At 41.9% G+C, this 27,225-nt stretch overlaps 1 protein-coding gene across 2 annotated transcripts in view; it reads left to right on the forward strand.

Annotated features, from left to right (window-relative positions):
• The window catches only part of fam171a1 (family with sequence similarity 171 member A1), a 263,890-nt gene that overhangs the window by 163,228 nt on the left and 73,437 nt on the right, over positions 1-27,225 (forward strand). Inside the window, exons 2-3 of one of the 2 annotated variants that reach the window (XM_068012841.1) lie at positions 3,923-4,150; positions 21,100-21,192. In XM_068012841.1, coding sequence (XP_067868942.1) covers positions 3,923-4,150; positions 21,100-21,192 — 321 coding nt within the window. The remainder of the gene's footprint in view (positions 1-3,922; positions 4,151-21,099; positions 21,193-27,225) is intronic. The other variant, XM_068012851.1, reaches the window with a different exon arrangement.

A 27,225-nucleotide genomic window follows, 5' to 3' on the forward strand; every position in this document is an offset into this window, starting at 1 on the left:
GATCAGCTGGGCTGGTTGTGTCTTTGTTGTGTCTGGTGCCAAGGTCGATGCTGAGTCGTCATCCGCTTTTATACTTTTTGTTTCTTGTAATAGCTTGATAAAACTGAGTGACTTGGTAAGTCATTTCAGAGAGCAGTTAAGAGTGAATCACATTGCTATGGGTTTGGAGTCACATGTAGGCCAGATTGGGTAAGGATGGCTGATTTCCTTGCCTGTAGGACATTTGTAAATCGGATGGGTTTTTGTGATCATTTATGGTCGCCTTTACGAATACTGGATTTTCATTTCCGATTTTATTTAATTAACTGAACTTAAATTCCCAAGTACTGTGGTGAGATTTGACCTCATGTCTTCTGATCGTTAGTCCAAGCCTTTGGATTACTAGCCTTGTAACATAACCACTATGCTGCTGTACTGGATGCTGTCTTTTATTGCTACACTTTTTAAAAAAAAACAATCTGCAATAATTTGAACAGTAGCATACAAGAAAATGCTCATACTTAATTTACTTCCTATCCAGAATCATAATATTCATAATAGGCACCATAACAGCACTTAATCTGCACAGTAAGCTGGAGCTAGGTATTTTGGCAGGGGACCAGAACAATGTGCTCTCATCTTTTGGAACCTGGTCTGGATGTCATCCCTAGTTGATGGATGAAGACTTTTGTTCCTTCCCCTGATAGCCAATATGAAATTTATTTGACAAGTATTTTTTAAATTAGTCTGCAAAGTACACATCTGGCTAAGTCACAGTACATATAAGGCTGTATTGTGTGTCTGTATATACACTCCCAGTTCCTAATGGGTGAGTCTACAGCATAAAAATATTATATAGTCCTGCATTACAACAAAGACTACTCTTCAAAAGTTCTTAATTGGCTGTGAAGCACTTTGGCATGCCCTGGGGTTACGAAAGGCACTTCACAAATGCAAGTTTGTTCTTTTGCTTTGATCTTTCTTTCCCTTCCTTCTAAATAACATGAAAGTCACAAGTGTGAAATGGAACGGTTATACTGTTGTGCAGCATAGGGTAGTTCTTTTGGGTTGGGTTAAGGCATGTTTATTCATTGTAAGGATATAGTTTTACCTGGAATCTGATCTATGCTGTGCCTGACCTGAGTGCTGAAATTTATGCTGAATATCAAGTGTTCCATAGTATTAACATCTGCCACCCAGAAGGGCACAAGAGATCCTATTAAAGAGAAACACATACTAAGGAAGTACACAGAAACCTGTAAATTACAGACAGCTTAGGGACAGGGATGAGCTGTCCTTTTTTTGGCGGGGTGGGTGGCGGGAGTGTTCAGTAGAATAGGGAGTTCTTTACCCAACATCCAAAATGGCAGAGAAACTGCTCTATCTGTGGGATAGCAAGCCAGAAATAGTGGTTTCTCTGCCACTGTGGATGCTAGTTAAAGAGCTCACATTCCACAAAAGCCATTTCTTTAACAACGACAAGAAGTTGTTGTATTTATATAGCATCTATAATGTAGTAAAACATCCCTAGGTGCTTCACAGGAGCATTATAAAACGAAGTATGACACCGAGGCACAAAAGGAGATATTAGGTCCGATGACCAAAAGCTTGGTCAAAGAGGTAGGTTTTAAAGAGTGTCTTAAAGGGGGAAAGCGAGGTGTAGAGGCAGAGAGATGTAGGGTGTTCCAGAGCTTGGGCCCAGACAACTGAAGGCGCGGCCACCAATGGTGGTGATTAAAATCAGGGATACACGAGGCCAGAATTAGAGGAGTGCAAATATCTTGGCAGGTTGTGGAGCTGGAGGAGATTTACAGAAATATGGAGGGGTGAGGCCATGGAGGGATTTGAAAACAAGGATGAGAATTTTAAAATCAAGGCATTGCTTGACCGGGAGCCAATGTAGGTCAGCGAATCTGGGTGATAGGGGAATGGGATTGGTATGAGTTAAGACACGGGCAGCAGAGTTTTGGATGACCTCAAGTTTACAGAGAGTAGAATGTGGGAGACCAGCCAGGAGTGCATTGCAATAGTTAAGTATAGAGGTAATGAAAGAATGAATGAGGGTTTCAGCAACAGATGAGCTAATACAGGGCGACGAGGAAATAGGTGGTCTTAGTTATAGCGCAAATATGAGGTCAAAAGTACATCTCGAGGTCAAATGTGACACCAAGGTTGCAAACCATCTGGCTTATTGCCAGGGAGATGGAGTCGGTAGCTAGGGAACAGAGTTTGGAGCGGGGACGGAAAACAATGGCTTCAGTCTTCCCAATATTTAATTGGAAGAACTTTCTGCTCATCCGGTACTGGATATTGGATCAGCAGTCTGAAAATTTAGCAACAGTGGAGGAGTTGAGAGAAATGGTGGTGAGGTAGAGCTGAGTGTCATCATGTGAAAGTTTTCAATGGGTCGTGTTCTGTGGTTTAAGTTGTAAAAGGCTTGGTGCATTGAAGGCAGCCCTTAGTTCAGAATTTGCAACTGTCCGTGGTCTCAGCATGCATCATGTATATTACCGTGCAAGTTTTTTGGTCTCTCAAGTGTCTTTTCTTTTCAGTGTCTGTTTTTTGAATGTCCATTTATAAAGGTTGCACTGTACGTGCAATAAATCACATTTGATAAAAATGAAACTAAAATTCCTGTAAAAAGAAAAGTTGTATTAAGTCTTTTTCCCCACCTATTGCCTATTGGACGGGGTCAGAGGCGGGTGGGGGGGCGGGGGGCGGGTAGCCATAGAATTGCGACGGGATGGGGGGATGGAGGGCCCTTTGCCTCCCTGATGGCAAGCGATTTTGTCGGGGACGGTATAGGCCGACGACAGCCTTCCTGCCCAGAGGCCAATTGAGGCCCTAAGCAGCCTATTGACAGCCACTTAAGGGCCTCTTTTCCCCCCCCCCGCCACTGGGATTTAACCAGAGGTAGTTGTGGGGGGGTGGGGTCCTCCATCACAGCGGGAGGTCACCCAGTACTATGAGGCGCCCTCCCTGTGGGCTTGGTGGGGGTGGTAGTGGCAGTGTCTCTCCTCCCGTGGGCAATCTGTGGCCCATGGAGGACCCCTGTCGGGAAAAATTCCACCTCTCTAGGACACCCCTTCTGGACTACATGCCCTCCTCGCCAGGGCCTTTTGGACTGGCCCCAGAAACCCTGCCTCACTTACTTGAGTTCCAGGTCTCCAGCGATAGGCCTGGATGCAAGGCCTCTATAGTACCGGCAGTTGCCATTGCTCGCGGTGGCACTGCTGAGCTGCTGGCCCTGTGATTGGCCGGCAGCCCTTTTCGGCCCGGTACCGGGAGCCCCGCCAATATCGCAAAGTCCAGCCCATTTTATGAATCTCAAAAATGTAAAAAATGGGCATTAAAACTGACGACAAGTAGTGTGCAACTGCAGAGTTCAACTTTAAGACTGCTGGACTCCAGGCGGTAAGGCCAGTGGCTTAAAGAAAAAGACATGAGACAGGAAATAGTTGAAAATAGAAATCGGTGCACGTAATGCAATGTGCTTCAACTGTAGATAACTGCTTTTTCCCTCTGCCTTGCACATGTATTGCAGCATCACTTAATAAAGCTAACGAATCACTCTGCGTGAAGGGGTCATTCCAAAAACTAGCATGAAGTAGCAGAAGATTAACAGAACTTGAAGTGTGGTGACATTGTCCTTTTTGAATGTAACTAATACTGTTTAAACTTTCTGCTGTTATAGGTGCATTATTGTCGCATGTATTGTTTTTACCATTGCAACTTTTTTTTTAAAAAGCACATTAAGTACTCTCTCGCTTGTTATGTTGTATTACAGATCATCTTTCTGAGCACCATAACAAGCAGGTACAAGTCATATATTTTATAAGTTAAAGTGGGTAATTAATGTTTACAGAAAATACAAAAATACCTTTTCAATCTAAATTTTTGGTGATCAGTGCTTTCTTACTGTATCCTCCTGTTTTTTTTCCAGAGGTGACGTTAAAAGTCCATGTGAGTGATTCCAGTACACATCAGCCTTTGGGTAAAGCCTTCATTGAGATTTTTACCAACCAGACCTCATTCGCCTCGGGATATTCGGAAGCAGATGGGGTAGCCTTCATCACGCTTCACTACACGCTTGGAGTTCAACTGCTTATTGTTGCAACAAAAAGTGGTTATGTCCCAAACTCCTCACCATGGCTAGCCACCAAACTGCCCTGTGAGTTTGATGATAATTTACTATTTGCTATTGTAAAAGGTTTTTGTTTACCCATTTCCCCTTTGTGATCAGAGAAAGGCCAAAAAGGGGAGGGACAGTGTATTATTAAAAGGAAATGGCTTCTATTTGCTCATGCTTTCACTCTGTGCACAATATAGATGCCAACATCATAAAATCTAATGCATTCTAGCAAGAGTTATACAATTTCCAAATACTAACATCTCTGAATAGGCTAGATAGTGGGCAGTGCATTTGAAAATAGCAAGGAATTGCTGTTCTCCCAAGCTGATTTTACTTTAGGGTAATGGTGGCTTTGATATGGTTGTTAATTTAAAATTTACCACTATTTTTAAAATTAATAATCTCTACAGCTTTATTGGGTTGAGTAGCCACAATGAGCTCTGTGGAATTTTGCAACACTTCCCGCATCAAGAATAATAAATGCAAGCTTTCACATTTGTTCCCGCACTACACACAGTTATATGCTGGACGTCATCCCTTAAAGTGCCTCCTCGAAGATGTTCTAAAAGCACTTGGTGTGTCTGCTAAGAAGTTTCAGTTCATTTCATGCTAAAATCTGAATAGTAACAAACTGAATACAGTTTATATCATTGGCTTGGAATTTGCAGTTGTAATGATGGTGAAACTATCTGTGCTCACTATCAATACTGTGTAAAACTGACAGCAACTTCTGACGTCTGCACAGGCACAGTTAAATATGGAAATCCAGATGTTGCTGCTCCTTCACAGGGTGCACTGTTGCAGTCTTTGCCGATAGAATCATTAGAAATCCCTGATATGTCATGAACTTCAATTACTTACACATTATTCTTGCGATTTATTTAAAAAAAAGAAAATGTTAAACCTTGCTCAATTAGGAGTAATTGAGTTTTGATGGTGTACTAAGTCATAATTACCATTGAACAACCTCACAGGCCCTGAAAAACTAATTTTACATATGTGGAGTTGCATTCTCTCAGAAGAACATTTAAAAATTCCTTAACCCAATGTGTATGTCCCAGTCTTTATTTCACTTTCTGTACGATGATTTAAATGTGATTTATATTCCCTGCTTTTTACTTTCTGCTTTGCTGTCTGAGATGGGCGGCACAGTGGCGCAGTGGTTAGCACCGCAGCCTCACAGCTCCAGCGACCCGGGTTCAATTCCGGCTACTGCCTGTGTGGAGTTTGCAAGTTCTCCCTGTGTCTGCGTGGGTTTCCTCCGGGTGCTCCGGTTTCCTCCCACATGCCAAAAGACTTGCAGGTTGATAGGTTAATTGGCCATTATAAATTGCCCCTAGTATAGGTAGGTGGTAGGGAAATATAGGGACAGGTGGGGATGTGGTAGGAATATGGGATTAGTGCAGGATTAGTATAAATGGGTGGTTGATGGTCGGCACAGACTCGGTGGGCCGAAGGGCCTGTTTCAGTGCTGTATCTCTAAACTAAATTTTTCAATCTGATTGGCTGATCAGCCTGCCTGCTGCTTGCCCAACTACAGATTGCCTGTTGGTGGGACCAAATTGAAACTGATTTCAGATGTGAAGAAGTCTGTGCTCTAGAGCCTACTAAATCTTTGTGGGCAGCTTTTTTCCAAGGTCAGTGTTCTGTCATCACTGATCGCAAAATCCAAGCCATTGTCTTTACTCATTTAGTTTTCTATCATATTTGGAGCTGTTTCAAAATAAAATATGCCAAGATGATGATGCAAATTGGCTTCTGGTAGTGCCGAAGAAATTCTCTGGTCGCAATATCTCATTCCAGTATTGATCCTGCTGAAGCTCAGAAAATCAGCCGGAGGGCACCTTATTTGCATGGGCCAGGCAGAGGCGATGCCACTTTGGGTACATTACCTGGCCCATGAAAACCAGAAACTTCAGCACTTGCTCATCAATGGTTAGAGTTACCCAGGCAACACCGCTCAATAAAGAAGCCAACCTGGTTACATTTGGGGACCCAGGCATCTTGCCTGATCTGAACCTCACTAGTGAGGACCACATAGGGGAGAAGGTGGCATTGTGGTAATGTCACTAAACTAGTATTCTAGAGGTCCAAGCTAATGCCCTGGGGACATGGGTTCAAACCCCACCATGGCAGCTGGTGGAATTTAAGTTCAATCAAAAAAAAAAGTTCAATTATTTAATACAAATCTGGAATTAAAAGCCAGTCTCAATAATGGTGTCATGAAACTATCATCGATTGTTTTAAAAATCTATCTGATTCACTAATGTCCTTTTAGGGAAGGAAAACTTCCATCCTTACCTGGTCTGGCCTACATGTGACTCCAGACCCACAGCAATGTGGTTGACTTTTGAATGCCCTCTGAAATGGCCTAGCAAAGACAATTAGGGATGGGCAACAAATGCTGACCTTGCCAGCAACACCCACATCCCATGAAGGAATTTTTAAAAATCCCATTGTGGATACTGTTATGTCTCTTTTCACCAGCATACCTTCTTTCTTCTTCTTTGGCCTCCTTGTCTCGAGAGACAATGGGTAAGCGCCTGGAGGTGGTCAGTGGTTTGTGAAGCAGCGCCTGGAGTGGCTAGAAAGGCCAATTCTAGAGTGACAGGCTCTTCCACAGGCGCTGCAGATAAAATTGTTTGTCGGGGCCGTTACACAGTTGGCTCTCTCCTTGTGCTTCTGTCTTTTTTCCTGCCAACTGCTAAGTCTCTTTGACTCGCCATGCTTTAGCCCCGCCTTTATGGTTGCCCGCCAGCTCTGGCGATCACTGGCAACTGACTCCCACGACTTGTGATCAATGTCACAGGACCTCATGTCGCATTTGCAGACGTCTTTAAAGCGGAGACAAGGACGGCTGATGGGTCTGATACCAGTGACGAGCTCGCTGTACAATGTGTCCTTGGGGATCCTGCCATCTTCCATGCGGCTCACATGGCCAAGCCATCTCAGGCGCCGCTGGCTTAGTAGGGTGTATATGCTGGGGATGTTGGCCGCCTCCAGGACCTCTGTGTTGGAGATACGGTCCTGCCATCTGATGCCAAGGATTCTCCGGAGGCAGCGAAGATGGAATGAATTGAGATGTCGCTCTTGGCTGACATACGTTGTCCAGGCCTCGCTGCCGTAGACAAATGACTAGACAAATGGTGGATCCCAAATGAGAGTCAGGAATGGGAAATCCTACCTTAGGGAGTCTATGCTTGTGGCTCCACCTCTTGCCCATAAGGAACAGGTGGAAGTTTCACTTCTTACAGACAGTAACGGAACTCCTGGAAAAAGCTGAGGTCAAGTACAACTGGATCAGTGTGTTTTCTTGGGAGTTCTGTCAGTTTCCCACCAGCGTTCTGGAGTGAATTTTCATACTGTAATTTTTACACTACTCATTTTTAAACTGGCTGAAAGTCTGTGATTTTGTGACTGACAATCTGAATCTGTGCTTTCTAAAGTTATTGTTTGAAAGAAATGTTGCAGAGTTGATTCTGTGCTACCAACCTCTTTTTGAGATATGGAAGAAGAATGGCCATTATCAAGGAGTGTTCTGTTGGAATATTAGCATTGATCAGCTCTCTGTTTGGAAGTTGCACTAAGAAATGAATGGCATGCACTGAAATCCAGGGTTGCTATCCGTTTTTTTAAATCTTCTGTTGAATGCTTCTACAGAAAATGTTCTAAATCCCATTCTCAAAACTAGTGTTTTCCAATCAAAACTTTTGAAAAAAAATACAACAGGTTGTTTCTTCTGCCTTTTCAGTAAAGTTTAGCATTGCCTGGTTAGTGTAGCATCTTTCTGGGGCTTTCACTTTCTTTAGCTGCTGTACTAACTTCAACTGTCTTGGGGGAGTGATGCTTCTCTTTCCCCCTTTTATTGGAAGGAACTACTGTATAGTCTCAGTTAAAGAGAACATTGAACAACTTTGTGCACTCAATCTGTGTTTAAAAATTAGTAATTGGTGTACAAACTATAGCAAATTTGGCACAAGAACAGGCAGTTGCTAATGAATTTGGTGAGAAGCATAACATTTGATTCACCCAAGTACTTGTATCATGAACTTGACCTTTAATGTCTTGGGTTATATTGATTTAGCTTTACTCAGTCTTTGTTTTGATAACCAGAATTGTAATGTAAAGGGAAATAAAAGCACAAATGAAGTTAACTTTACTAAACTTTATTTCTGCCTTAGGACATGATGCCCACACTGCCTTTGTTTACCTGTATGGTGTTGCATGCTGTGCCTTCATTTGTAGGACAGGTTCATAACAGAATTCTAATGGATATTGGAGACAGTCCTTTGTTTCTCCCTTGCTCTACCAAATATACTTAAGCACCAGTTTCATTTTATTTTTGTTTTTTTTTTAGAATTAGAACATTACAGCGCAGTACAGGCCCTTCGGCCCTCGATGTTGCGCCGACCTGTGAAACCATCTGACCTACACTATTCCATTTTCATCCATATGTCTATCCAATGACCACTTAAATGCCCTTAAAGTTGGCGAGTCTACTACTGTTGCAGGCAGGGCGTTCCACGCCCCTACTACTCTCTGAGTAAAGAAACTACTTCTAACATCTGTCCTATATCTATCACCCCTCAACTTAAAGCTATGTCCCCTCATGTTTGCCATCACCATCCGAGGAAAAAGACTCTCACTATCCACCCTATCTAACCCTCTGATTATCTTATATGTCTCTATTAAGTCACCTCTCCTCCTCCTTCTCTCCAACGAAAACAACCTCAAGTCCCTCAGCCTTTCCTCGTAAGACCTTCCCTCCATACCAGGCAACATCCTAGTAAATCTCCTCTGCACCCTTTCCAAAGCTTCCACATCCTTCCTATAATGCGGTGACCAGAACTGCACTCAATACTCCAGGTGTGGCCTCACCAGAGTTTTGTACAGCTGCAGCATGACCTCGTGGCTCCGAAACTCGATCCCCCTACTAATAAAAGCTAACACACCATATGCCTTCTTAACAGCCCTATTAACCTGGGTAGCAACTTTCAGGGATTTATGTACCTGGACACCAAGATCTCTCTGTTCATCTACACTACCAAGAATCTTCCCATTAGCCCAGTACTCTGCATTCCTGTTACTCCTTCCAAAGTGAATCACCTCACACTTTTCCGCATTAAACTCCATTTGCCATCTCTCAGCCCAGCTCTGCAGCCAATCTATGTCCCTCTGTACCCTACAACATCCTTCGGCACTATCCACAACTCCACCGACCTTAGTGTCATCCGCAAATTTACTAACCCACCCTTCTACACCCTCTTCCAGGTCATTTATAAAAATGACAAACAGCAGTGGCCCCAAAACAGATCCTTGCGGTACACCACTAGTAACTAAACTCCAGGATGAACATTTGCCATCAACCACCACCCTCTGTCTTCTTTCAGCTAGCCAATTTCTGATCCAAAGCTCTAAATCACCTTCAACCCCATACTTCCGTATTTTCTGCAATAGCCTACCGTGGGGAACCTTATCAAACGCCTTACTGAAATCCATATACACCACATCCACTGCTTTACCCTCATCCACCTGTTTGGTCACCTTCTCGAAAAACTCAATAAGGTTTGTGAGGCACGACCTACCCGTCACAAAACCGTGCTGACTATCGCTAATGAACTTATTCTTTTCAAGATGATTATAAATCCTGTCTCTTATAATCTTTTCCAACATTTTACCCACAACCGAAGTAAGGCTCACAGGTCTATAATTACCAGGGCTGCCTCTACTCCCCTTCTTGCACAAGGGGACAACATTTGCTATCCTCCAGTCTTCCGGCACTATTCCTGTCGACAATGACGACATAAAGATGAAGGACAAAGGCTCTGCAATCTCCTCCCTGGCTTCCCAGAGAATCCTAGGATAAATCCCATCTGGCCCAGGGGACTTATCTATTTTCACACTTTCCAAAATTGCTAACACCTCCTCCTTGTGAACCTCAATCCCATCTAGCCTAGTAGTCTGAATCTCCGTATTCTCCTCAACAACATTTTCTTTCTCTACTGTAAATACTGACGAAAAATATTTATTTAACGCTTCCCCGATCTCCTCTGATTCCACACACAACTTCCCACATGGTTTTCAGCTATATTAAAAATTAATTTAAAACTAGAGCACAGATCTATCAATAAGTACATCTTGCACAAATCATGATACTGAGTGCCTGAAGGTACTGTACTTGTTTTATTCTTTCATGGGATGTGGGCGTCGCTAGCAAGGCCAGCATTTGTTGCCCAATCCTCATTGCCCATGACAACTGAGTGGTTTGCTCAGCTATTTCAGAGGGCAATCAAGAGTCAAATGCATTGCTGTGGGTCTGGAGTCACATGTAGGCCAGACCAGGTAAGGATGGCAGATTTCCTTCCCTAAAGGACATTTCTGAATTAGATGGGTTTTTATGACAATCAATGATCATTTCATGGCACCATTACAGACTCTAGATTTCAATTCTAGATTTTTTATTAATTAATTGAACATATTCATTAATTGAATTTAAATTCCACTAGCCACCGTGGTGGGATTTGACCCCGTGTCCCCAGAGCATTAGCCTGGGCCTCTGGATTACTAGTTCAGTGACATTACCACGACACCACTGCCTCCCCTTGCAATTGTGTTGTACATGCTGCAGTTATTCTTCAAGGGACTCTAAATGTCAGAGAAGGAATCCCATGTTGTCTACTGGCAACTGCACTTTCAGTATAGAAGGATCTTGCTTTTAATATTAACAGTAACTCATGCCTAACATCTGCAACATCCAGGAAACTCGCTGATAATTGTCACTACCATCCACAAATTCAACAAATAGACCCTATTCTTTGCATCATAACTATATAAAAAGTTTTTTAAAAGTAGTATATAAAATACTATCAGAATCATATTATAAGACAGCTTTCATAGACCATAAAGGTTTACCCATTTCATGTCAAATAACGTAAATTTCTTGCTATTTGGCACAACTTATTGATGTGCATGAAATGCACCAGAAGTTGCAGGTTCTTAGATTGCAACAGTACACAGTCAGTTACAGTTAAATTAAACATGCTTCTTCTACAAAAGTCCGAAAAGCTAACAGTGAGCAGTGGCTATTTACAAAAATAACAAATTAATTAATAGACTACCCTCAGGCAGCGTAAAGATGTGTAAATAAAAGCAAAATACTATGGATGCTGGAAATCTGAAATAAAAACAAAGTGCTGGAAATAACGTTACAGGTCTGTGACCTTTCCTCAGAACTAACAAAGCAAGTGAAAAGGGGGAGGGGAGAAGAAAAACAAAAAGGAAGGTGTGTGATAGGGCAGAGGGCAGGAGAGATTAAATGCCAAAGATGCCACGGAACAAAGGCAAAGGGAGTGCTAATAGTTGTATTCAAAGACAGAGTCCAGAAAGAGTGTTAATGGCAGACTAAAGAACAGCTCTGTCCAAAGGCACAAACATGAAAAACCAAATTTACAACAGGCAGATGGTTGAAAAATAAAATTTTTTAAAGGGCAGTCATGCTCTGAAATTATTGAATTCAATGTTGAGACAAGAAGGCTTTAGAGTGCCTAATCGGAAGGTGAGGTACTGTTCCTGGAGCTTGTGTTGAGGTTCACTGGAACATTGCAACACGTCAAGGACAGAAATGTTGGTGCATTAAAATGGCAAGCAACCGGAAGCTCGGGGTCATACCTGTGGATTGAGCGGAGGTGTTCCGCAAAGCGGTCACCCATTCTGCGTTTGGTCTCCCCAATGTAGAGGCAACTGCGTGAGCAGTGAATACAGTATACTAAATTGAAAGAAGTACAAGTAAGTTGCTGCTTCACCTGAAAGGAGTGTTTGAGGCTTTGGATAGTGAGGAGAGAGGAGGTAAAAGGGCAGCTATTACACCTTCTGCGATTGCATGGGAGGGGAATGAGCTGATGAAGGAGTGGATCAGGGTGTCACAGAGGGAACGATTCCTTTGGAATGCTGTCAGGGAAGGGGAAGGGAGGATGTGTTTGGTGGTGACATCATGCTGGAGGTGGCGGAAATGGCAGAGGATGATTCTTTGGAAGTGGAAGCTGCTGAGTGGAAAGTGAGGACAAGGGGTGCCCTGTCGCAGTTCTGGGAGGGAGGGGAAGGGGTGAGGGCAGAAGTGTGGGAAACGAGTCAGACATGGTTGAGGGGCCTGTCAGCCATAGTGGTGGGGGGGGGGGGGAAGTCCACAGTTGAGGAAAAAGGAAGACATATCAAAAGCGCTGTTGTCGAAGGTAGCATCATCAGAACAGATGCGTCGGAGACGGAGAAATTGGGAGAATGGAATGGAATCCTTTACAGGGGCAGGGTGTGAGGAAGTGTAGTCAGGTAGCTGTGGGAGTTGGTGGGCTTATAATGAATATTAGTGGACAGCCTATCCCCAGAGATGGAGACAGAGAAGTTGAGGAAGGGAAGGGAAGTGTTGGAGGTGGACCATGTGAAGTTGAGAGAAGAGCGGAAATTAGAAGCAAAGTTAATGAGGTTTTCCAGTTTGGGGCGAGAGCAGGAAACGGCACCGATACAGTCATCACCGTACCGGGAAAAAGAGTTGGGGGAGGGGGCCTGAGTAGGACTGGAACAAGGAATGTTCGTAATACCCCACAAAAAGACAGGTATAACTAGGACCCATGGAGGAAGTGAGTGGAGTTGAAGGAGTTGTTGTTCAAAGCGAGAACAAGTTTAGCCAGGCGGAGGAGGGTGGTGGTGGATGGGGACTGGTTAGGCCCCTGTTCAAGGAAATAGCCGAGAACCCTCAGACTTTCCTGATGGGGGGATGGAGATGTAGAGCGATTGGATGTCCATAGTGAAGAGGAGGTGGTTAGGGTCAGGAAACTGGAAATTGTTGAAATTACATTGGGAGTCAGAAGAGTCACGGATGTAGGTGGGAAGAGACTGGACTGAGGAGGAAAAAAGTCAAGATAGGAAGAAATAAATTCAGTGGGGCACGAACAGGCTGAAACAATATGTCCACCGGGACAGTCCTGTTTGTGGATTTTGGAAGGAAGTAAAAGCAGACTGTCTGGGATTGCAGGACTATGAGATGGGTAACTGTAGAGGGAAGATCTCCAGAGGAGATGAGGTCAATGACAGTCCTGGAGACAGTGGCTTGCACTTTTGAAACCATATATGTTTTGAAACTCTCCCAGTTGGAGTCATAGCGAGCAAAAAGGAAGATGGTTGTCCTTGTTGGAGGCCAATAATCTCAGCCTCAAGACATTGTTGCAGGAGTTCCTTAGGGTAGTGCCCTAGACCGAACCATCTTCAGCTGCTTCATCAATGATCTTCCCTCTATCATAAGGTCAGAAGGGGGATGTTCGCTGATGATTGCAGTGTTCAGTACCATTTAGTATCCACAGATACTGAAGCAGTCTGTGTCCATATGTAGCAAGACCTGGACAAAAGTCAGGCTTGGGCTGATAAGTGGCAAGTAACATTCGTGCCACACAAGTGCCAGGCAATGACCATCTCAAGTAAGAGAATATCCAACCATCTCCATTTGACATTCAACGGCATTACCATTGCTGAATCCCCCACTATCAACATCCTGGGAATTACCATTGACCAGAAACATAACTGGAGCAGTGATATGAATACTGTGGCTACAAGAACAGGTCAGAGCTGGGAATTCTGCAGTGAGCAGCTCGCCTCCTGACTCCCCAAAGCCTGTCCACCATCTATGAGGCACAAGTCAGGAGTGTGATGGAATACTTTCCACTGTAGTGATCTATCTATCTCTCTATCTATCTCATTTTTCAAACTCCATCCGTCATTGGAGTTATGGAAAGTGCTTGTGCTTCCCGTTAAATTTAATGAAAGAAAGACTTGTATTTGTATAGTGCTTTTCATGACCACTGGACATCTAAAACGCTTTATAGCCAATGAAATGCTTTGGAAGTGTAGTCACTGCTGTAATGCAGGAAACACAGCAGCCAAATTGCACACAACAATCTCCCACAAACAGCAATGTTGATACTGACCAGATATTCTGTTTTTGTGATGTTGATTGAGGGATAAATTTTGGCCAGGTCACCGGGGATAACTGGAATTGAAAGCTAGTCTCAGTAATGATGCCATGAAGCTATCATTGATTGTCATAAAAACCCGGTTCACTAATGTCCTTTTTACAGAAGGAGATCAGCTGTCCTTGCCTAGTCTGGCCTACGTGTGACTCCAGACCTACAGCAATGCGGTTGATTCTCAAGCATCCTCTGAAAGGACCTAGCAAGCCACTCAGTTGTCAAGAGCAAACAGGGATGGGCAACAAATGCTGGCCTTGCCAATGACGCCCACATCCTATGAAATAATTATTTAAGATAAAACTCCCCTCCTCTTCTTCGAAATAGTGCCTTGGGATCTTTTACATTGACCCGAAGAGGAAAATGGGGCCTCGGTTTAACGTTTCAATCCAAAAGATGGCACCTCCGACAGTGTAACACTCCTTCAGTATGGCACTGGAGTGTCAGCCTTGATTTTTGTGCTAAAGTCCTCAAGACTTTACCTCGGACCCTTGTGACTGAAGGTGAGAGTGTTACCAACTGACGCACAAACCATACTATTACTTTCATTACTGTAATTTAACCACATAACAGACTATATTTCAAAAATTGTGAAACACTTCGGTACTTCTGTGATGTTGCGGCAATCACTTCGGTGATGAGGGGCCAGATCAATACATTTTCTTTTATTTTTACTTTGTTGTAACAGCTGGTCCTCACTGGCTTGCAGAATTTGTAAATGTAATTTGCTTTTCCCTTTATGACATTGGTAGTCAAGGTAAATTATCATTTTCAGTGCTCCCGGAGCTCAGTTAAAATCAGTGGATGGAAAGTATGGAAGACATGGCCAAGTTCCTGACATGTACTATGCACCAGAGGCCCTGAAGATGAAAATTTGCAACCAGGAACACTCCCTCCTCTTAAAATAGTGCCATAATTTATTTTTAACACCCACCTGAGTCGCACAGAGTCTGTGTGACATGAATTAGAATTAGGAGCAGGAGTAGGCCATTCGGCCCCTCAAGCCTGCCCTGCCATTCAATAGGATCATGGCTGATCTGCCCCAGTCCTCAACTCCTCTTTCATGCCAGCTCCTCATAGCCCTCAACTCCCCAATGTTTCAAAAATCTATCTACTTCCTCTTTAAATACTTTCAGTGATCTAGCCTCCACAACTCTGGGGTAGAGAATTCCAGACATTCACCACCCTCTGAGAGAACAAATTCCTTCTCATCTCAGTTTTAAATGAGTGTCCCTTTATTCTGTAACTATGTCCCTTAGTTTGAGATTCCTCCACTGGTGGAAACATCTTCTCAATATCTATCCTGTCAAGCCCTCTCAGAATCTTGTACATTTCAATAAAATCACCCCTCATTCTTCTAAACTCCAATGAATAAAGGCCTAACCTGTTTAGCCATTCTTGATAAGGCAGCCCCTTCATCCCAGGAATCAGTCTAGTGTATTTCTTTTGAACTGCCTCCAATGCCAGTATATCCTTTCTTAAATACGGGGACCAAAACTGTACACAATACTCCAGGTGCGGCCTCACCAACACCCTGTACAGTTATAACAAGACTTCCCTATTTTTAAACTCCAACCCCCTAGCAATAAAGGCCAAATTTCTATTTGCCTTCTTAATTACTTGCTGTACCTGCATGCTAACTTTTTGTATTTCATGCACAAGAACACCCAGATTCCTCTGTGCTGCACTTTTTTAGAGTCTCTCTCCAATTAAATAATAGTCTGCCTTTTGATTCTTCCTGCCAAAGTGCATGACCTCACACATTCCTACATTAAACTCCATCTGCCAAGTTTTTGCCCACTCATTCAACCTATCTATATCCCCTTGCAGATTCCTTATGTCCTCATCACAACATGCCCGCCCATCTATTTTTGTATCATCAGCAAATTTGGATATATTACACTCTGCCCCCTCCTCCAAGTCATTAATATAGATAGTAAATAATTGAGGCCCTAGGACTGATCCTTGTGGTACTCCACCAGTTACATCTTTCCAATCTGAAAAAGACCCATTAGTCCCGACTCTCTGTCTTCTGTGAGTTAACCAATGCTCAATCCATGCTAATAATACATTACCCCCAATACCCTGAGCTCCTATTTTGTGCAATAATCTTTTATGTGGCATCTTATCAAATGCCTTCTGGAAATCCAAATACACTACATCTACCAGTTCCCCTTTATCAACTCTGCTTGTTGTATCCTCAAAGAACTCTAGCAAATTTGTCAAACATAATTTCCCTTTCGCAAAACCATGTCGACTCTGATTGCGTTAAGCTTTTCTAAATGTTCTGTGATTTCTTCCTTAATAATGGACTCTAGCATTTTCCCAATGACCGATGTTAGGCTGACTGGTCTATAGTTTCCTGCTTTTTGTCTCCCTCCCTTCTTGAACAGGGGTGTCACATTAACGGTTTTCCAATCTGCTGGGACCCTCCCGGAATCCAGTGCGTTCTGGAATATTTCGGCCAATGCCTCCACTATCTCTGTGGCCACTTCCTTTAAAACTCTTGGATGCAGGTCCTGGCGACTTGTCTGCCTTTAGACCCATTAGTTTGTCAAATACTTTGTCCTTCATGATAGAGACTGTTACAAGATCGTTCCTCCTATTAGCTCCTTGCTTATCTGATATCTGTGGGATGTTTATAGTGTCCTCCACCGTGAAGACCGATGCAAAATATTGGTTTAAATTTTCTTTCATTTCCTTGTTCCCCATTATCAATTCTCCAGTCGCATCCTCCAAGGGTCCCACGCTCACTTTAGCTACTCTCTTTTTATATACCTGTAGAAGCTCTTGCTGTTTGTTTTTATATTTCTTGCCAATTTACTTTCATAATCAGTTTTCTCCCTTTTTATTAGCTTTTTATTCATCCACTGCTGGTTCCTAAAAAAAATCCCAATCCTCTGGCCTACCACTAGCTTTCGCCGCTTTGTATGCCTTAGTTTTTGATTGGATACTCTCCTAGACCCCATTTGTTAACCATGGGTGGTTCATCTTTCTCATCGAGTCCTTCTTTTTGACCAGGATAATTTTTTGCTGAGCGTTATGAAATATCTACTTAAATGTCTGCCACTGCTCATCCACTGATCTTCCCCTTAGTCTATTTTCCCAGGACAACTCTTTCTTCATACCTCTGTAACTGCCCTTGTTTAAGTTGAGGACACTGGTTTGAGACCCGAGTTGCTCGTCCTCAAACTGAATTTGAAATTCTGCCATGTTGTGATCGCTACCCCCTAGAGGATCCTTAACTACGATATCTCTTATTAATCCTACCTCATTACACCGTATCATCTTGATCATCGTTTCATCAAGGCTGACACTCCAGTGCCATACTGAAGGAGCATTGCGCTGTTGGAGGTGCCATCTTTTGGATTGAAACGTTAAACCGAGGCCCCATTTTCTTGTTCAGTGGATGTAAAAGATACCATGGCACTATTTTGAAGAAGAGCAGGGGAGTTTTTTGACAGACCAGCTGTCCAGCACCTTAGGTTATGAGTTGAAGTCTGTGATTATATGGTTCAAATCAACAAGCGTCTGACCAAGAGATGAGGATGCTGACAACTGAGCTAAGTGGACAGCCTTGGAGCCTGTGCTCTCACAGGATTGAGTAGACAGCTGGTAGAAGATCAATGGAGGATAGGTGCGAATAAGCTTCTAACCCAGTGAGTGAGCCTAGAAGTCTTGGCACTTGATGAAAGTATTTCACTTAATGCAAGTACTCAATACTGTTGCAATCTGTCTGAGTGCTCTTATTGGCCATCTGTGACATATTGTGCTTACAGATTATAGTCTTGTTGGAAAATGATTGATGCATAAAACAATTATTTTACATCTTTTTGTGATCATTTTGCACAATTCCTTAACAGAGAACATCCTTCTCTGCTAATGCTCATCAAAAACTAGCTCCTTTGAGAGTAACCTGCTCTCCAAAATGCTTATAAGCATCTAATTCCAGTATTGCATTCCTATCTTTGGCGCAGCATTTCATGAACGTAAGGACCTGCCTGTGATCAAAGAAACCTTGTGTAGAACTGAAGCACAGCCGCAACCCCCCACCCTCCATTCAACTCATTTGTGCCAGTGTACAAGGACAGTGCTGTGCTGACTTTCACATTCTACCAGTGCATTTGTGAACATTGGAACTTGGAACTCTGATTAGATCAGCTTTCTGTAAGCTGGCAATAAAATGTGTCACTTGTACTTAAATTAGCATCAGGCTAATTGCAAAAAAAAGGTGTTGCTAGCCATGCATCTGTGTAAACTTTTATACCTTACTTCTCAGTACCTATTGTTAGAGCAGATCTGCCATATGCATGTCAAACATTTTCCCTCAATTATAAGGTGGTACTGCAACATGTAATACCACCTTGCAATAGGATAGTGGTTCTCAAACTTTTTCGTCTGCATGGGCGGCACAGTGGCGCAGTGGTTAGCACCGCAGCCTCACAGCTCCAGGGACCCGGGTTCAATTCTGGGTACTGCCTGTGTGGAGTTTGCAAGTTCTTCCTGTGACCGCGTGGGTTTTCGCCGGGTGCTCCGGTTTCCTCCCACAGCCAAAAGACTTGCAGGTGATAGGTAAATTGGCCATTGTAAATTGCCCCTAGTGTAGGAATGTTGGATTACTATAGGGTTAGTATAAATGGGTGGTTGTTGGTCAGCACAGACTCGGTGGGCTGAAGGGCCTGTTTCAGTGCTGTATCTCTAAATAAAAAAAATAAAATAAAACTACTTAGGCAGGGCAAAAGGCACCTACCGGTCCTACCCCACTTGCAATAATTTACCACCGCAATAAAACATCAGAAATAACATTAAGAATGGTGCTGCTTTTGATGAGGCACCAATGAGGTGATGTCTGTTTCAAGGCTGGAGAGCTTCAGTCTCATGTTGGGCTCCACTTTCAGCAGTTCCTCCTTTGTTTTCAGCTCCACAAGTGTTGAAAATTTGATCCTGCAGTTGTATGTAGTAACAGCAACATAAATCTTGCTAAGAAAACTACATTGTTGTTGCTCGCGCTTATGATGACTTGTGCCGTACATGTGGGAGACGGTCTGATTGTGTGACACCATACAAGTGATGGGGATGAGGGTTCTGATATGACCTCGGTCGTGGCATTGCACGTCATTGACTTGTATTTTGGATCAGCCCCATGGATCACACTTTGAGAACCACTCCAATAGGGTATGGGTTCTTGTCCACAAGTTTCCACATAGGTGTTCCCAGTTTCAACGAAGTTGACAAAGCAGAGGCTGAGTGCTTTTGAGAAAGGTAGGGGGAGGCAGTGTGGGGAGCTAGATTTTTTTGTTTGGTTGCGTGATTCTTCTTGATTCTTCTCTCATTTTACTCTTTCATTCTCTCACAGGTTCTAGCTCTCATGATCTCTCCCCCTCTTGCTTTTCTATCTAGCTCTCATGATCTCCATCTCCTTTTTCTATCTGACACTTCTGATCTGTTTTCCTTGTCAAGCTTGAATGAGATATGGCTTGGGGAGGCCTTGGGAGATGTGAATGTACTGTTCTAAATTGATTTATGATTGGTTCAAGATAGCTGTATGGTGGTACTGATCTTCTGTCAGCAGAGATCATCCACAAAGTAAACACAGAAAACAATCATTATGCTTCCAAACCAGAAACCAATTTGATATAACTGATTACCATCTAAAAATTCAAGTTCCAAATGAAAACTGAGAATCTAGACAATCCAAGTTTGTCCAACTTTCAGGGCTTATCCGCAAGCCCAGTTTTATAGGCATCAGTTGTCAAAGCCTCCTCCTTTCCCATTTTTAATTTTATATAAATGTTATAGGTCAACAAGTGTTTATAGGTTTGAAAGGGCAGGTGGAGGAAGGAGCAAATTGAGTCATTCAAAAATGCCTTCTGCTGTCAATACAAATATGTCCAATATTTGCAGTCATTGCTGCTGTTGGCAATACTCTTGAAAGTTGTCCATTAGGCACACTAGCTTTACATCCTAAACAATTGCAGCTGGAATAATACAAAGCTAAAACATTTGCAGTGCATTTCTCTGCTAAGCAAGACCAGATTGGTGACTCTGTAAAGGAAAATTCCAGAAATTGAAATAGTTACGATAATACTAGCATAGTTAGTCATGCCAGGTATTGATTAGATGAATCATTTATGTAGCAGTTCAGTTTCACCTTTGCAAAATAGTGCTGAAAATTTTAAACTCTAGCATTGATCAATTCTAACACTAAAATGTGCATTAATTAATCTAATTTAAATTGTGCTAATTAATAGCTAAAAGACGAGTCTGAACGAGAAGGTGAGGCGTACAAATAATTACCTTTCGGGATGGGGGAGACTGGGAATAATGAACATTGGCCCCTAACTTATTTTAAAGCAAATTTATAAACAACTTATCTTTTCATTACGTTTTCTAATAATTGAAATGCTTTATATTTTTCCAAGAAAAAGATTAGGAAGTCAGTTACTGGATGTTTCTTGAATTATATTATCCAAGGAGGAGGATGATCAGATTGTAGGGTGCAATGTAATCCTGAATTTTCTTCTTAAGTTTACATTCAAAATGTTGGTTAGATGAATTCAATAGACCAAAGGGAGCCTGGAGAGTCTATAAACAATGACCTTGTAACCTTTATCATTAAAAATTAATCAGATGGAAAGCATTAATTCACAGGCTGGAAAGAACTTGTCTGGAGCCAGTGTACTGATACGGTTATTCATAGAATTATGAGTTGCCAGTCGTCCATGATGCTGTCATGCCCTTCAGTTGTAAATTGCAAGATAGTGCAAAACAGTTCTCCATGATGTAGTATGATGACTTAGGCAACCTATTTGCCATCTAAATTAATAATCATTCTAAATTTAATGAGTAAAATGTTCATAAGTTGTTTGTATTGATGCAACTTTTGCAGAATGGGTATTTTTTGAAGTTTTTTTTTCTTGCAAAAAAAGTGAGGACCCAGTTAATATACATATATATTTTAATTTATTTCTTTGCCAGTGTTTTCATCTGTGAGCCTGCTTCTACATCCTGAACGGTCAGCAACCTTAATGGTGTATGAAGACGTTGTTCAGATTGTCTCAGGATTTCAGGGTATGTACTGGAGGAATATGACAAATAATTTGAAATGATTTCTTAAATATTATTACCAAAGACATGACACCACACAGGAAATGCCTTCAAATGACTATGTCCTATTGCAGTTTGTATTCAAGTTTGAAAGCTATTTAGATTTTTAAAAATACTTTGCAGCATTATGTAAATGTACCTTATTCTCTTGCACTTTTTAAGAATGATGTCCTTGTAAACTGAAATTTGTGGTGTAAAGACATATATAATGGTCTAGATTTTCTGGTAGTAATGACACCAAAACTGTCAGCATTTGGCATCATTGCTGCTCAGAAACTGACAGCAACATCTCTAGTCTGCACGTGCGCAGTTAAACGCGGAAATCCAAAAGTTGATGCCAGTGATTCTACACTTCTCTGTAGGTTGAAGCCCCCGCAGACTGCAATCAATTAGAAATCACTGAACTGATATGAACTTCCTCTCTTGCGCTGTAATATCGCTGTCAAAATCCTCTGAAAAGGTTAGGCCTTGTTGATGAGGTGTAACTTGTTTTTTAACAGTGTACTAAGTCATAACTACAGTTGAAGAACCTCTCTAGCCCTGGAAATCTAATTTTATATTTGTGTAATGTTAAATTTTTCCATTCTGATAATGCTAAGTTTTTTAATACTTTTTTAAAAAATGTTTAATATTTCAGCTTCTAATAATTGTTCCAGTCATTTATTTCAATCTCTGTAAGATTTATAAAAAGTGAAGATTACTCAATGCAATTTACTTTCTGGTTTGTGATCTGTAAGAATATTTGAATGTGATTGGCTGCTTACCCTGCTTGAAGATATTGCTGTTGCTGGTTGTCTGGAAATCCCCTTGACTTGATGCCAGATTCCAATTAATGTTGGGAAAGGTGAAATTCACGTTACAGAGATTGCTAGATTTTTGTGGGAAGCTTTCTTTAAGAGCGCTGTCGTTTCACCGCTGACTACAAAATCCGGGCCATTGATTTCCTCTAGTTTAATACCGCTAAATCATAATCCATGGTGGTGTTGCCTCTGAAATCGTGTCATTTGTGCCTCATTAGCTGAGTAGTCAACATAGTCTGATGAAGACTGGACTGTTTATTTCCCCCCATATCATCCAATTGTGAAAGAGAGAACACCTGTTTATATGGTATGCACATTATGGATGTGAATGTACAAAGTCCTGAATAGTTGGGGATGAGTTAGTCATATTGTGGAAGAGGGTATTCCACTAATTTTGTTTTGCATGCGCACACACGCCACATTGGTACCAAATCAGCTCTGGACTGCATTAAGCTGAACTGTAACTTGAAGAGGCTACAATTCTCTTTCAGATGACTTCAAATGTCTTAAGACTTTACATTATTTTATAATTATATCAAAAGAAAATACAAATATTTGCAACATATTATACATGGCTTAACATTGTGTATAAAGTTGATTCCCAGATGTGTAAAATAAAATTCAGAATACAGTGAAATTAACATGCGAACATAAGAGATAGGAGCAGGCGAGGCCATTCGGCCCCTCAAACCTGCTCCACCATTTAATAAGATCATGGCTGATCTGATTGTGTCCTCAACTCCACTTTCCTACCTGCCCCCACCCCACCCCCCCAATAACTTTGACTCTCTTATAGATCAAAAACCTGTCTAACTCAGTCTTGAATTTATTCAATGACCCAACCTCCACTGCTTGCTGGGGAAGAGAATTCCAAACACTAGCGACCCTTTGAGAGAACAAATTCCTCATCATATCCGTCTTAAAAGGGAGACCCCTTATTTTGAAACTGTGTCCCCAGTTCTAGATTTCTCCACAAGCAGAAACATTCTCTCAGCAACTACCCTGTTAAGCACCTTCAGAATCTTACATGTTTCAATAAAATCACCTCTCATTTTTCTAAACACCATGGAGTATAAGATCATAAGAACTAGGAGCAGGAGTAGGCCGTCCGGCCCCTCGAGCCTGCTCCGCCATTCAATAAGATCATGGCTGATCTTTTCGTGGACTCAGATCCACTTACCCGTGCTCCTACTGTATCCCTTAATTCCTTTATTGTTCAAAAAGATATCTACCTTAGCTTTAAAGACGTTTACTGAAGAAGCGTCAACTACTTCACTGGGCAAGGAATTCCATAGATTAACAACCCTCTGGGTGAAGAAGTTCCTTCTTAATTCAGTCCTAAATCTGCTCCCTCTAATCTTGAGGCTATGCCCTCTTGTCCTAGCTTCACCTGCCAGTGGAAGCATCCTCTCTACTTGTATCTTATCTATTCCCTTCATGATTTTATATGTTTCTATAAGATCCCTCCTCATTCTTCTGAACTCCAGTGAATATAATCCCAATCTACTCAGTCTCTCCTCATAAACCAACCCCCTCAACTCAGGAATCAACCTAGTGAACCTCCTCTGCACCCTCTCCAGTGCCAGTATATCCTTTCTCAAGTAAGGAGACCAAAACTGCACAGTACTCCAGGTGCGGCCTCACCAGTACCTTATACAGCTGCAACATAACCTCTCTCTGCTTTTAAACTCAATCCCTTTAGCAATGAAGGACAAAATTCCATTTGCCTTCCTAATTACTTGCTGTACCTGCAGACCAACCTTCTGCGATTCATGCACAAGGACACCTAGGTCCCTCTGCATAGCAGCATGCTGCAACTTTTTAACCATTCAAGTAATAATCCTTTTTCCTGTTACTCCTACCGAAATGAATGACTTCACATTTATTAACATTGTATTCCATCTGCCAGATCTTTGCCCACTCACTCAATGTATCTATGTTCCTCTGCAAAGTTTCACAGTCATTTGCACACTTTGCTCTGCCACCCATCTTAGTGTCATCTGCAAACTTTGACACCCTACACGTGGTCCCCAACTCCAAATCATCTATATAAATTGTAAATAATTGCGGTCCCAACACCGATCCCTGAGGCACACCACTAGTGACTGATTGGCAACCAGAATAGCACTCATTTATCCCCACTCTCTGCTTCCTGTTAGTCAACCAGTCCTCTATCCATGCTAATACTTTACCCCTGACGCCATACATCCTTATCTTATGCAGCAGCCTCTTGTGCGGCACCTTGTCGAAGGCCTTTTGGAAATCTAGGTACACCACATTCACTGGGTCCCCATTGTCCACCTTGCTCGTAATGTCATCATAGAATTCCAAAAGATTTGTCAAGCATGACCTGCCCTTCATGAACCCATGCTGCGTCTGCCCAACGGGACAATTTCTATTGAGATGCCCTGCTATTTCTTCCTTGATAATAGACTCAAGCATCTTCCCCACTACAGAGGTTAAGCTAATCGATCTATAATTCCCCATCTTTTGTCTACCTCCCTTTTTAAACAGTGGCGCCACATCTGCTTTTTTCCAATCAACTGGGACTACCCCAGAGTCCAGCGAATTTTGGAAAATTACCGCCAGTGCACCTGCTATTTCTCCCGCCATCTCTTTTAGTACCTTGGGATGCATTCCATCAGGGCCAGGAGACCTATCAATCCTTAGCTCCATTAGCTTGCCCAACACTACCTCTTCCGTAATAACGATTGTTCCCAGGTCCTCACCTACGTTCGTCTCTTTGTCAATTACTGGCATGTTATTAATGTCCTCCACTGTGAAGACCAATACAAAATACCTGTTCAATGCCTCGGCCATTTCATCATATCCCATAACTAAATTCCCCTTCTCATCCTCTAAAGGACCAACGTTTACTTTAGCCACTCTTTTTCGTTTTATATATTTATAGAAACTTTTGCTATCAGTCTTTATATTCTGTGCTAGTTTTTTCTCATGTTCCATCTTACCTTTCTTTATAGCTCTTTTTTGTAGCTTTCTGTTGACCTTAAAAGTTTTCCCAATCTTCTAGTTTCATGCTGCTTTTGGCCACTTTGTATGCCTTCTTTTTCAATTTGATAGCCTCCCTTATTTCCTTAGACACCCATGGCAGATTACCCCTTGTCTTCCAGTCCTTCCTTTTCACTGGAATATACTTTTGCTGAGCACTTTGAAAAATTGCTTTGAAAGTCCTCCACTGCTCGTCAACTGTCCCACCATAAAATCTTTGTTTCCAGTCCACTTTAGCCAAGTCCTCCCTCATTCTATTGTAGTCCCCCTTGTTCAAGCGCAGGACCCTGGTATTGGATTTTATCTTCACACTCTCCATCTGTATTCTAAATTCAACCATACTGTGATCACTCCTTCCAAGAGGATCCCTAACCATGAGGTCATTAATTATTCCTGTCTCATTACACAGTACTAGATCTAGGATAGCTTGCTCCCTCGGTTCCATTACATACTGTTCAAGAAAACTATCACGGATACACTCAACGAATTCCTCCTCAAGGCTACCCTGACTGAGCTGGCCCATCCTGCTCAGAATAGTTATTTTGCTGTTCATGATTCAATGATTTTGCTTCAATCATGAACTACCAGCGATTAAGGTATTCATATGCAGTACTTCTGTTTGGTTTCACTTCTGTTCCAGGAATCTTCAGTGGATGGGTGAAGAGCTTTGCATTTGCTTTTGCAATAAAAGCTGATGGGTGAAAGTGGCCTTTCTTGCCAATATGATGTGCCTATATGTCAGTTTTGGGGCTTCAATGTCTGCAAAACCAATACGGACCTTTCTTCTTGGCACCTTTAAAAAGGAGCTGGGTCAACAGCTGTTAAGCAGGATTGAGAGTTATAGGGAAAGCTAGTAACGCTGCTTGCTTTTTCTTTCGGGTCAATCGAGGAAGGAAATTAGTATTCCTTAAGGTAAGGATCAGTGAATGGTGAGAGATGGAAATCATTGATAGCAATTATACCTGGACTCTAGATGAAGTGGGCTTAATGAGCTGAATAATCTTTTCTCAATATGGATTTTCTTTATAGATTAATACTAACCTGAGCGAGTGTCCTTTTCATCTCCATAGTACGTTATACATACTGCATATTATTTGGTTATAAAGATGCCTATGTTGTATATTTTAGTACACTGAGCAGCTTTTGGATTTTTTGGGGGATGAATTAGATGTTATAGCTAGTCTTAGTAAATTCTTAAGTTGATTTTAAAGTAATGTTCACCTAATTTGCTCTGATGCTTGTCTCCATACACAAAATTCACTAAGGACTTTCACTACAGCCAAGGTGAGATGGAAAACTGGCAAGTGAGACATCTCTTTTTTCCTCCCACAACCCCCCGACCACTCCTTTCAGGAGCAGGTCATCTGTCCATACTGTCAAGGAATTATGCTTTAGGAAGAAGGAAAAACTTTTTTTTTTAAAAAGAATAATTTTGATACTTCCTGAAGTACTATATAGTTCTTACATTTACAAACTGACATTCGGACAGAATAGAAACTGTATTGGCTTTTTTGTACAAGATTATGAATTAAACAACAGACCAATACCTTTTTAAAAATGTGTACATATTTGGAAGTTGGACTGAGAAGTAGAATACTTTCTCTCCACTTTCAGATCAGGTGTTGCACGCCATCCTGTGGCTTCTAAGTGTGAAATTGCCAACTTGTTCCAATTTGTGGTTTTGTGTTCTACAATTGTGCTTACTAAGGAGTTGGTTCGACCTGACTAAGTGGACTCGACATAGAACTTTAGTTGTTGATGGAGACTGCCATCTATCAGTCAGGACTAGATTTGAATCCAGTCCTAAAAAAGAAAGGGCCGATGCTAACCATTGCTTGTTAGCTCGCTGTTGAAAAGAAAATGTGGGATCAAAGTTACTTCCCTGAATGAAACTCTGCATAGATATTGCAATAAGATTTTTAAAAAACTCATCATTATTCTATTGCTACACTCTATCTCTAGGTTGTAGAAATGTTGAAGCCTACTGCATTAATGCCTTCATATTTTAGCCATGGGATAGTGCACATCATAGGCCAAATGAATCTGAAACCAAAATGGTGGCCAGTTAGTGGATTGTATTAATGAGATGCAGCCACTATACCAGAAGCTATTTCAGAATTGAGCTGTCGAAAATCAAATTACCTTATCCTTGTGAGTGAAAATAAATTAATTTTAAAATACAAGGAGA

The sequence above is a fragment of the Heterodontus francisci genome, chromosome 2 (genome assembly GCF_036365525.1).
Source record: "Heterodontus francisci isolate sHetFra1 chromosome 2, sHetFra1.hap1, whole genome shotgun sequence".
Classification (NCBI taxonomy): Eukaryota; Metazoa; Chordata; class Chondrichthyes; order Heterodontiformes; family Heterodontidae; genus Heterodontus; species Heterodontus francisci.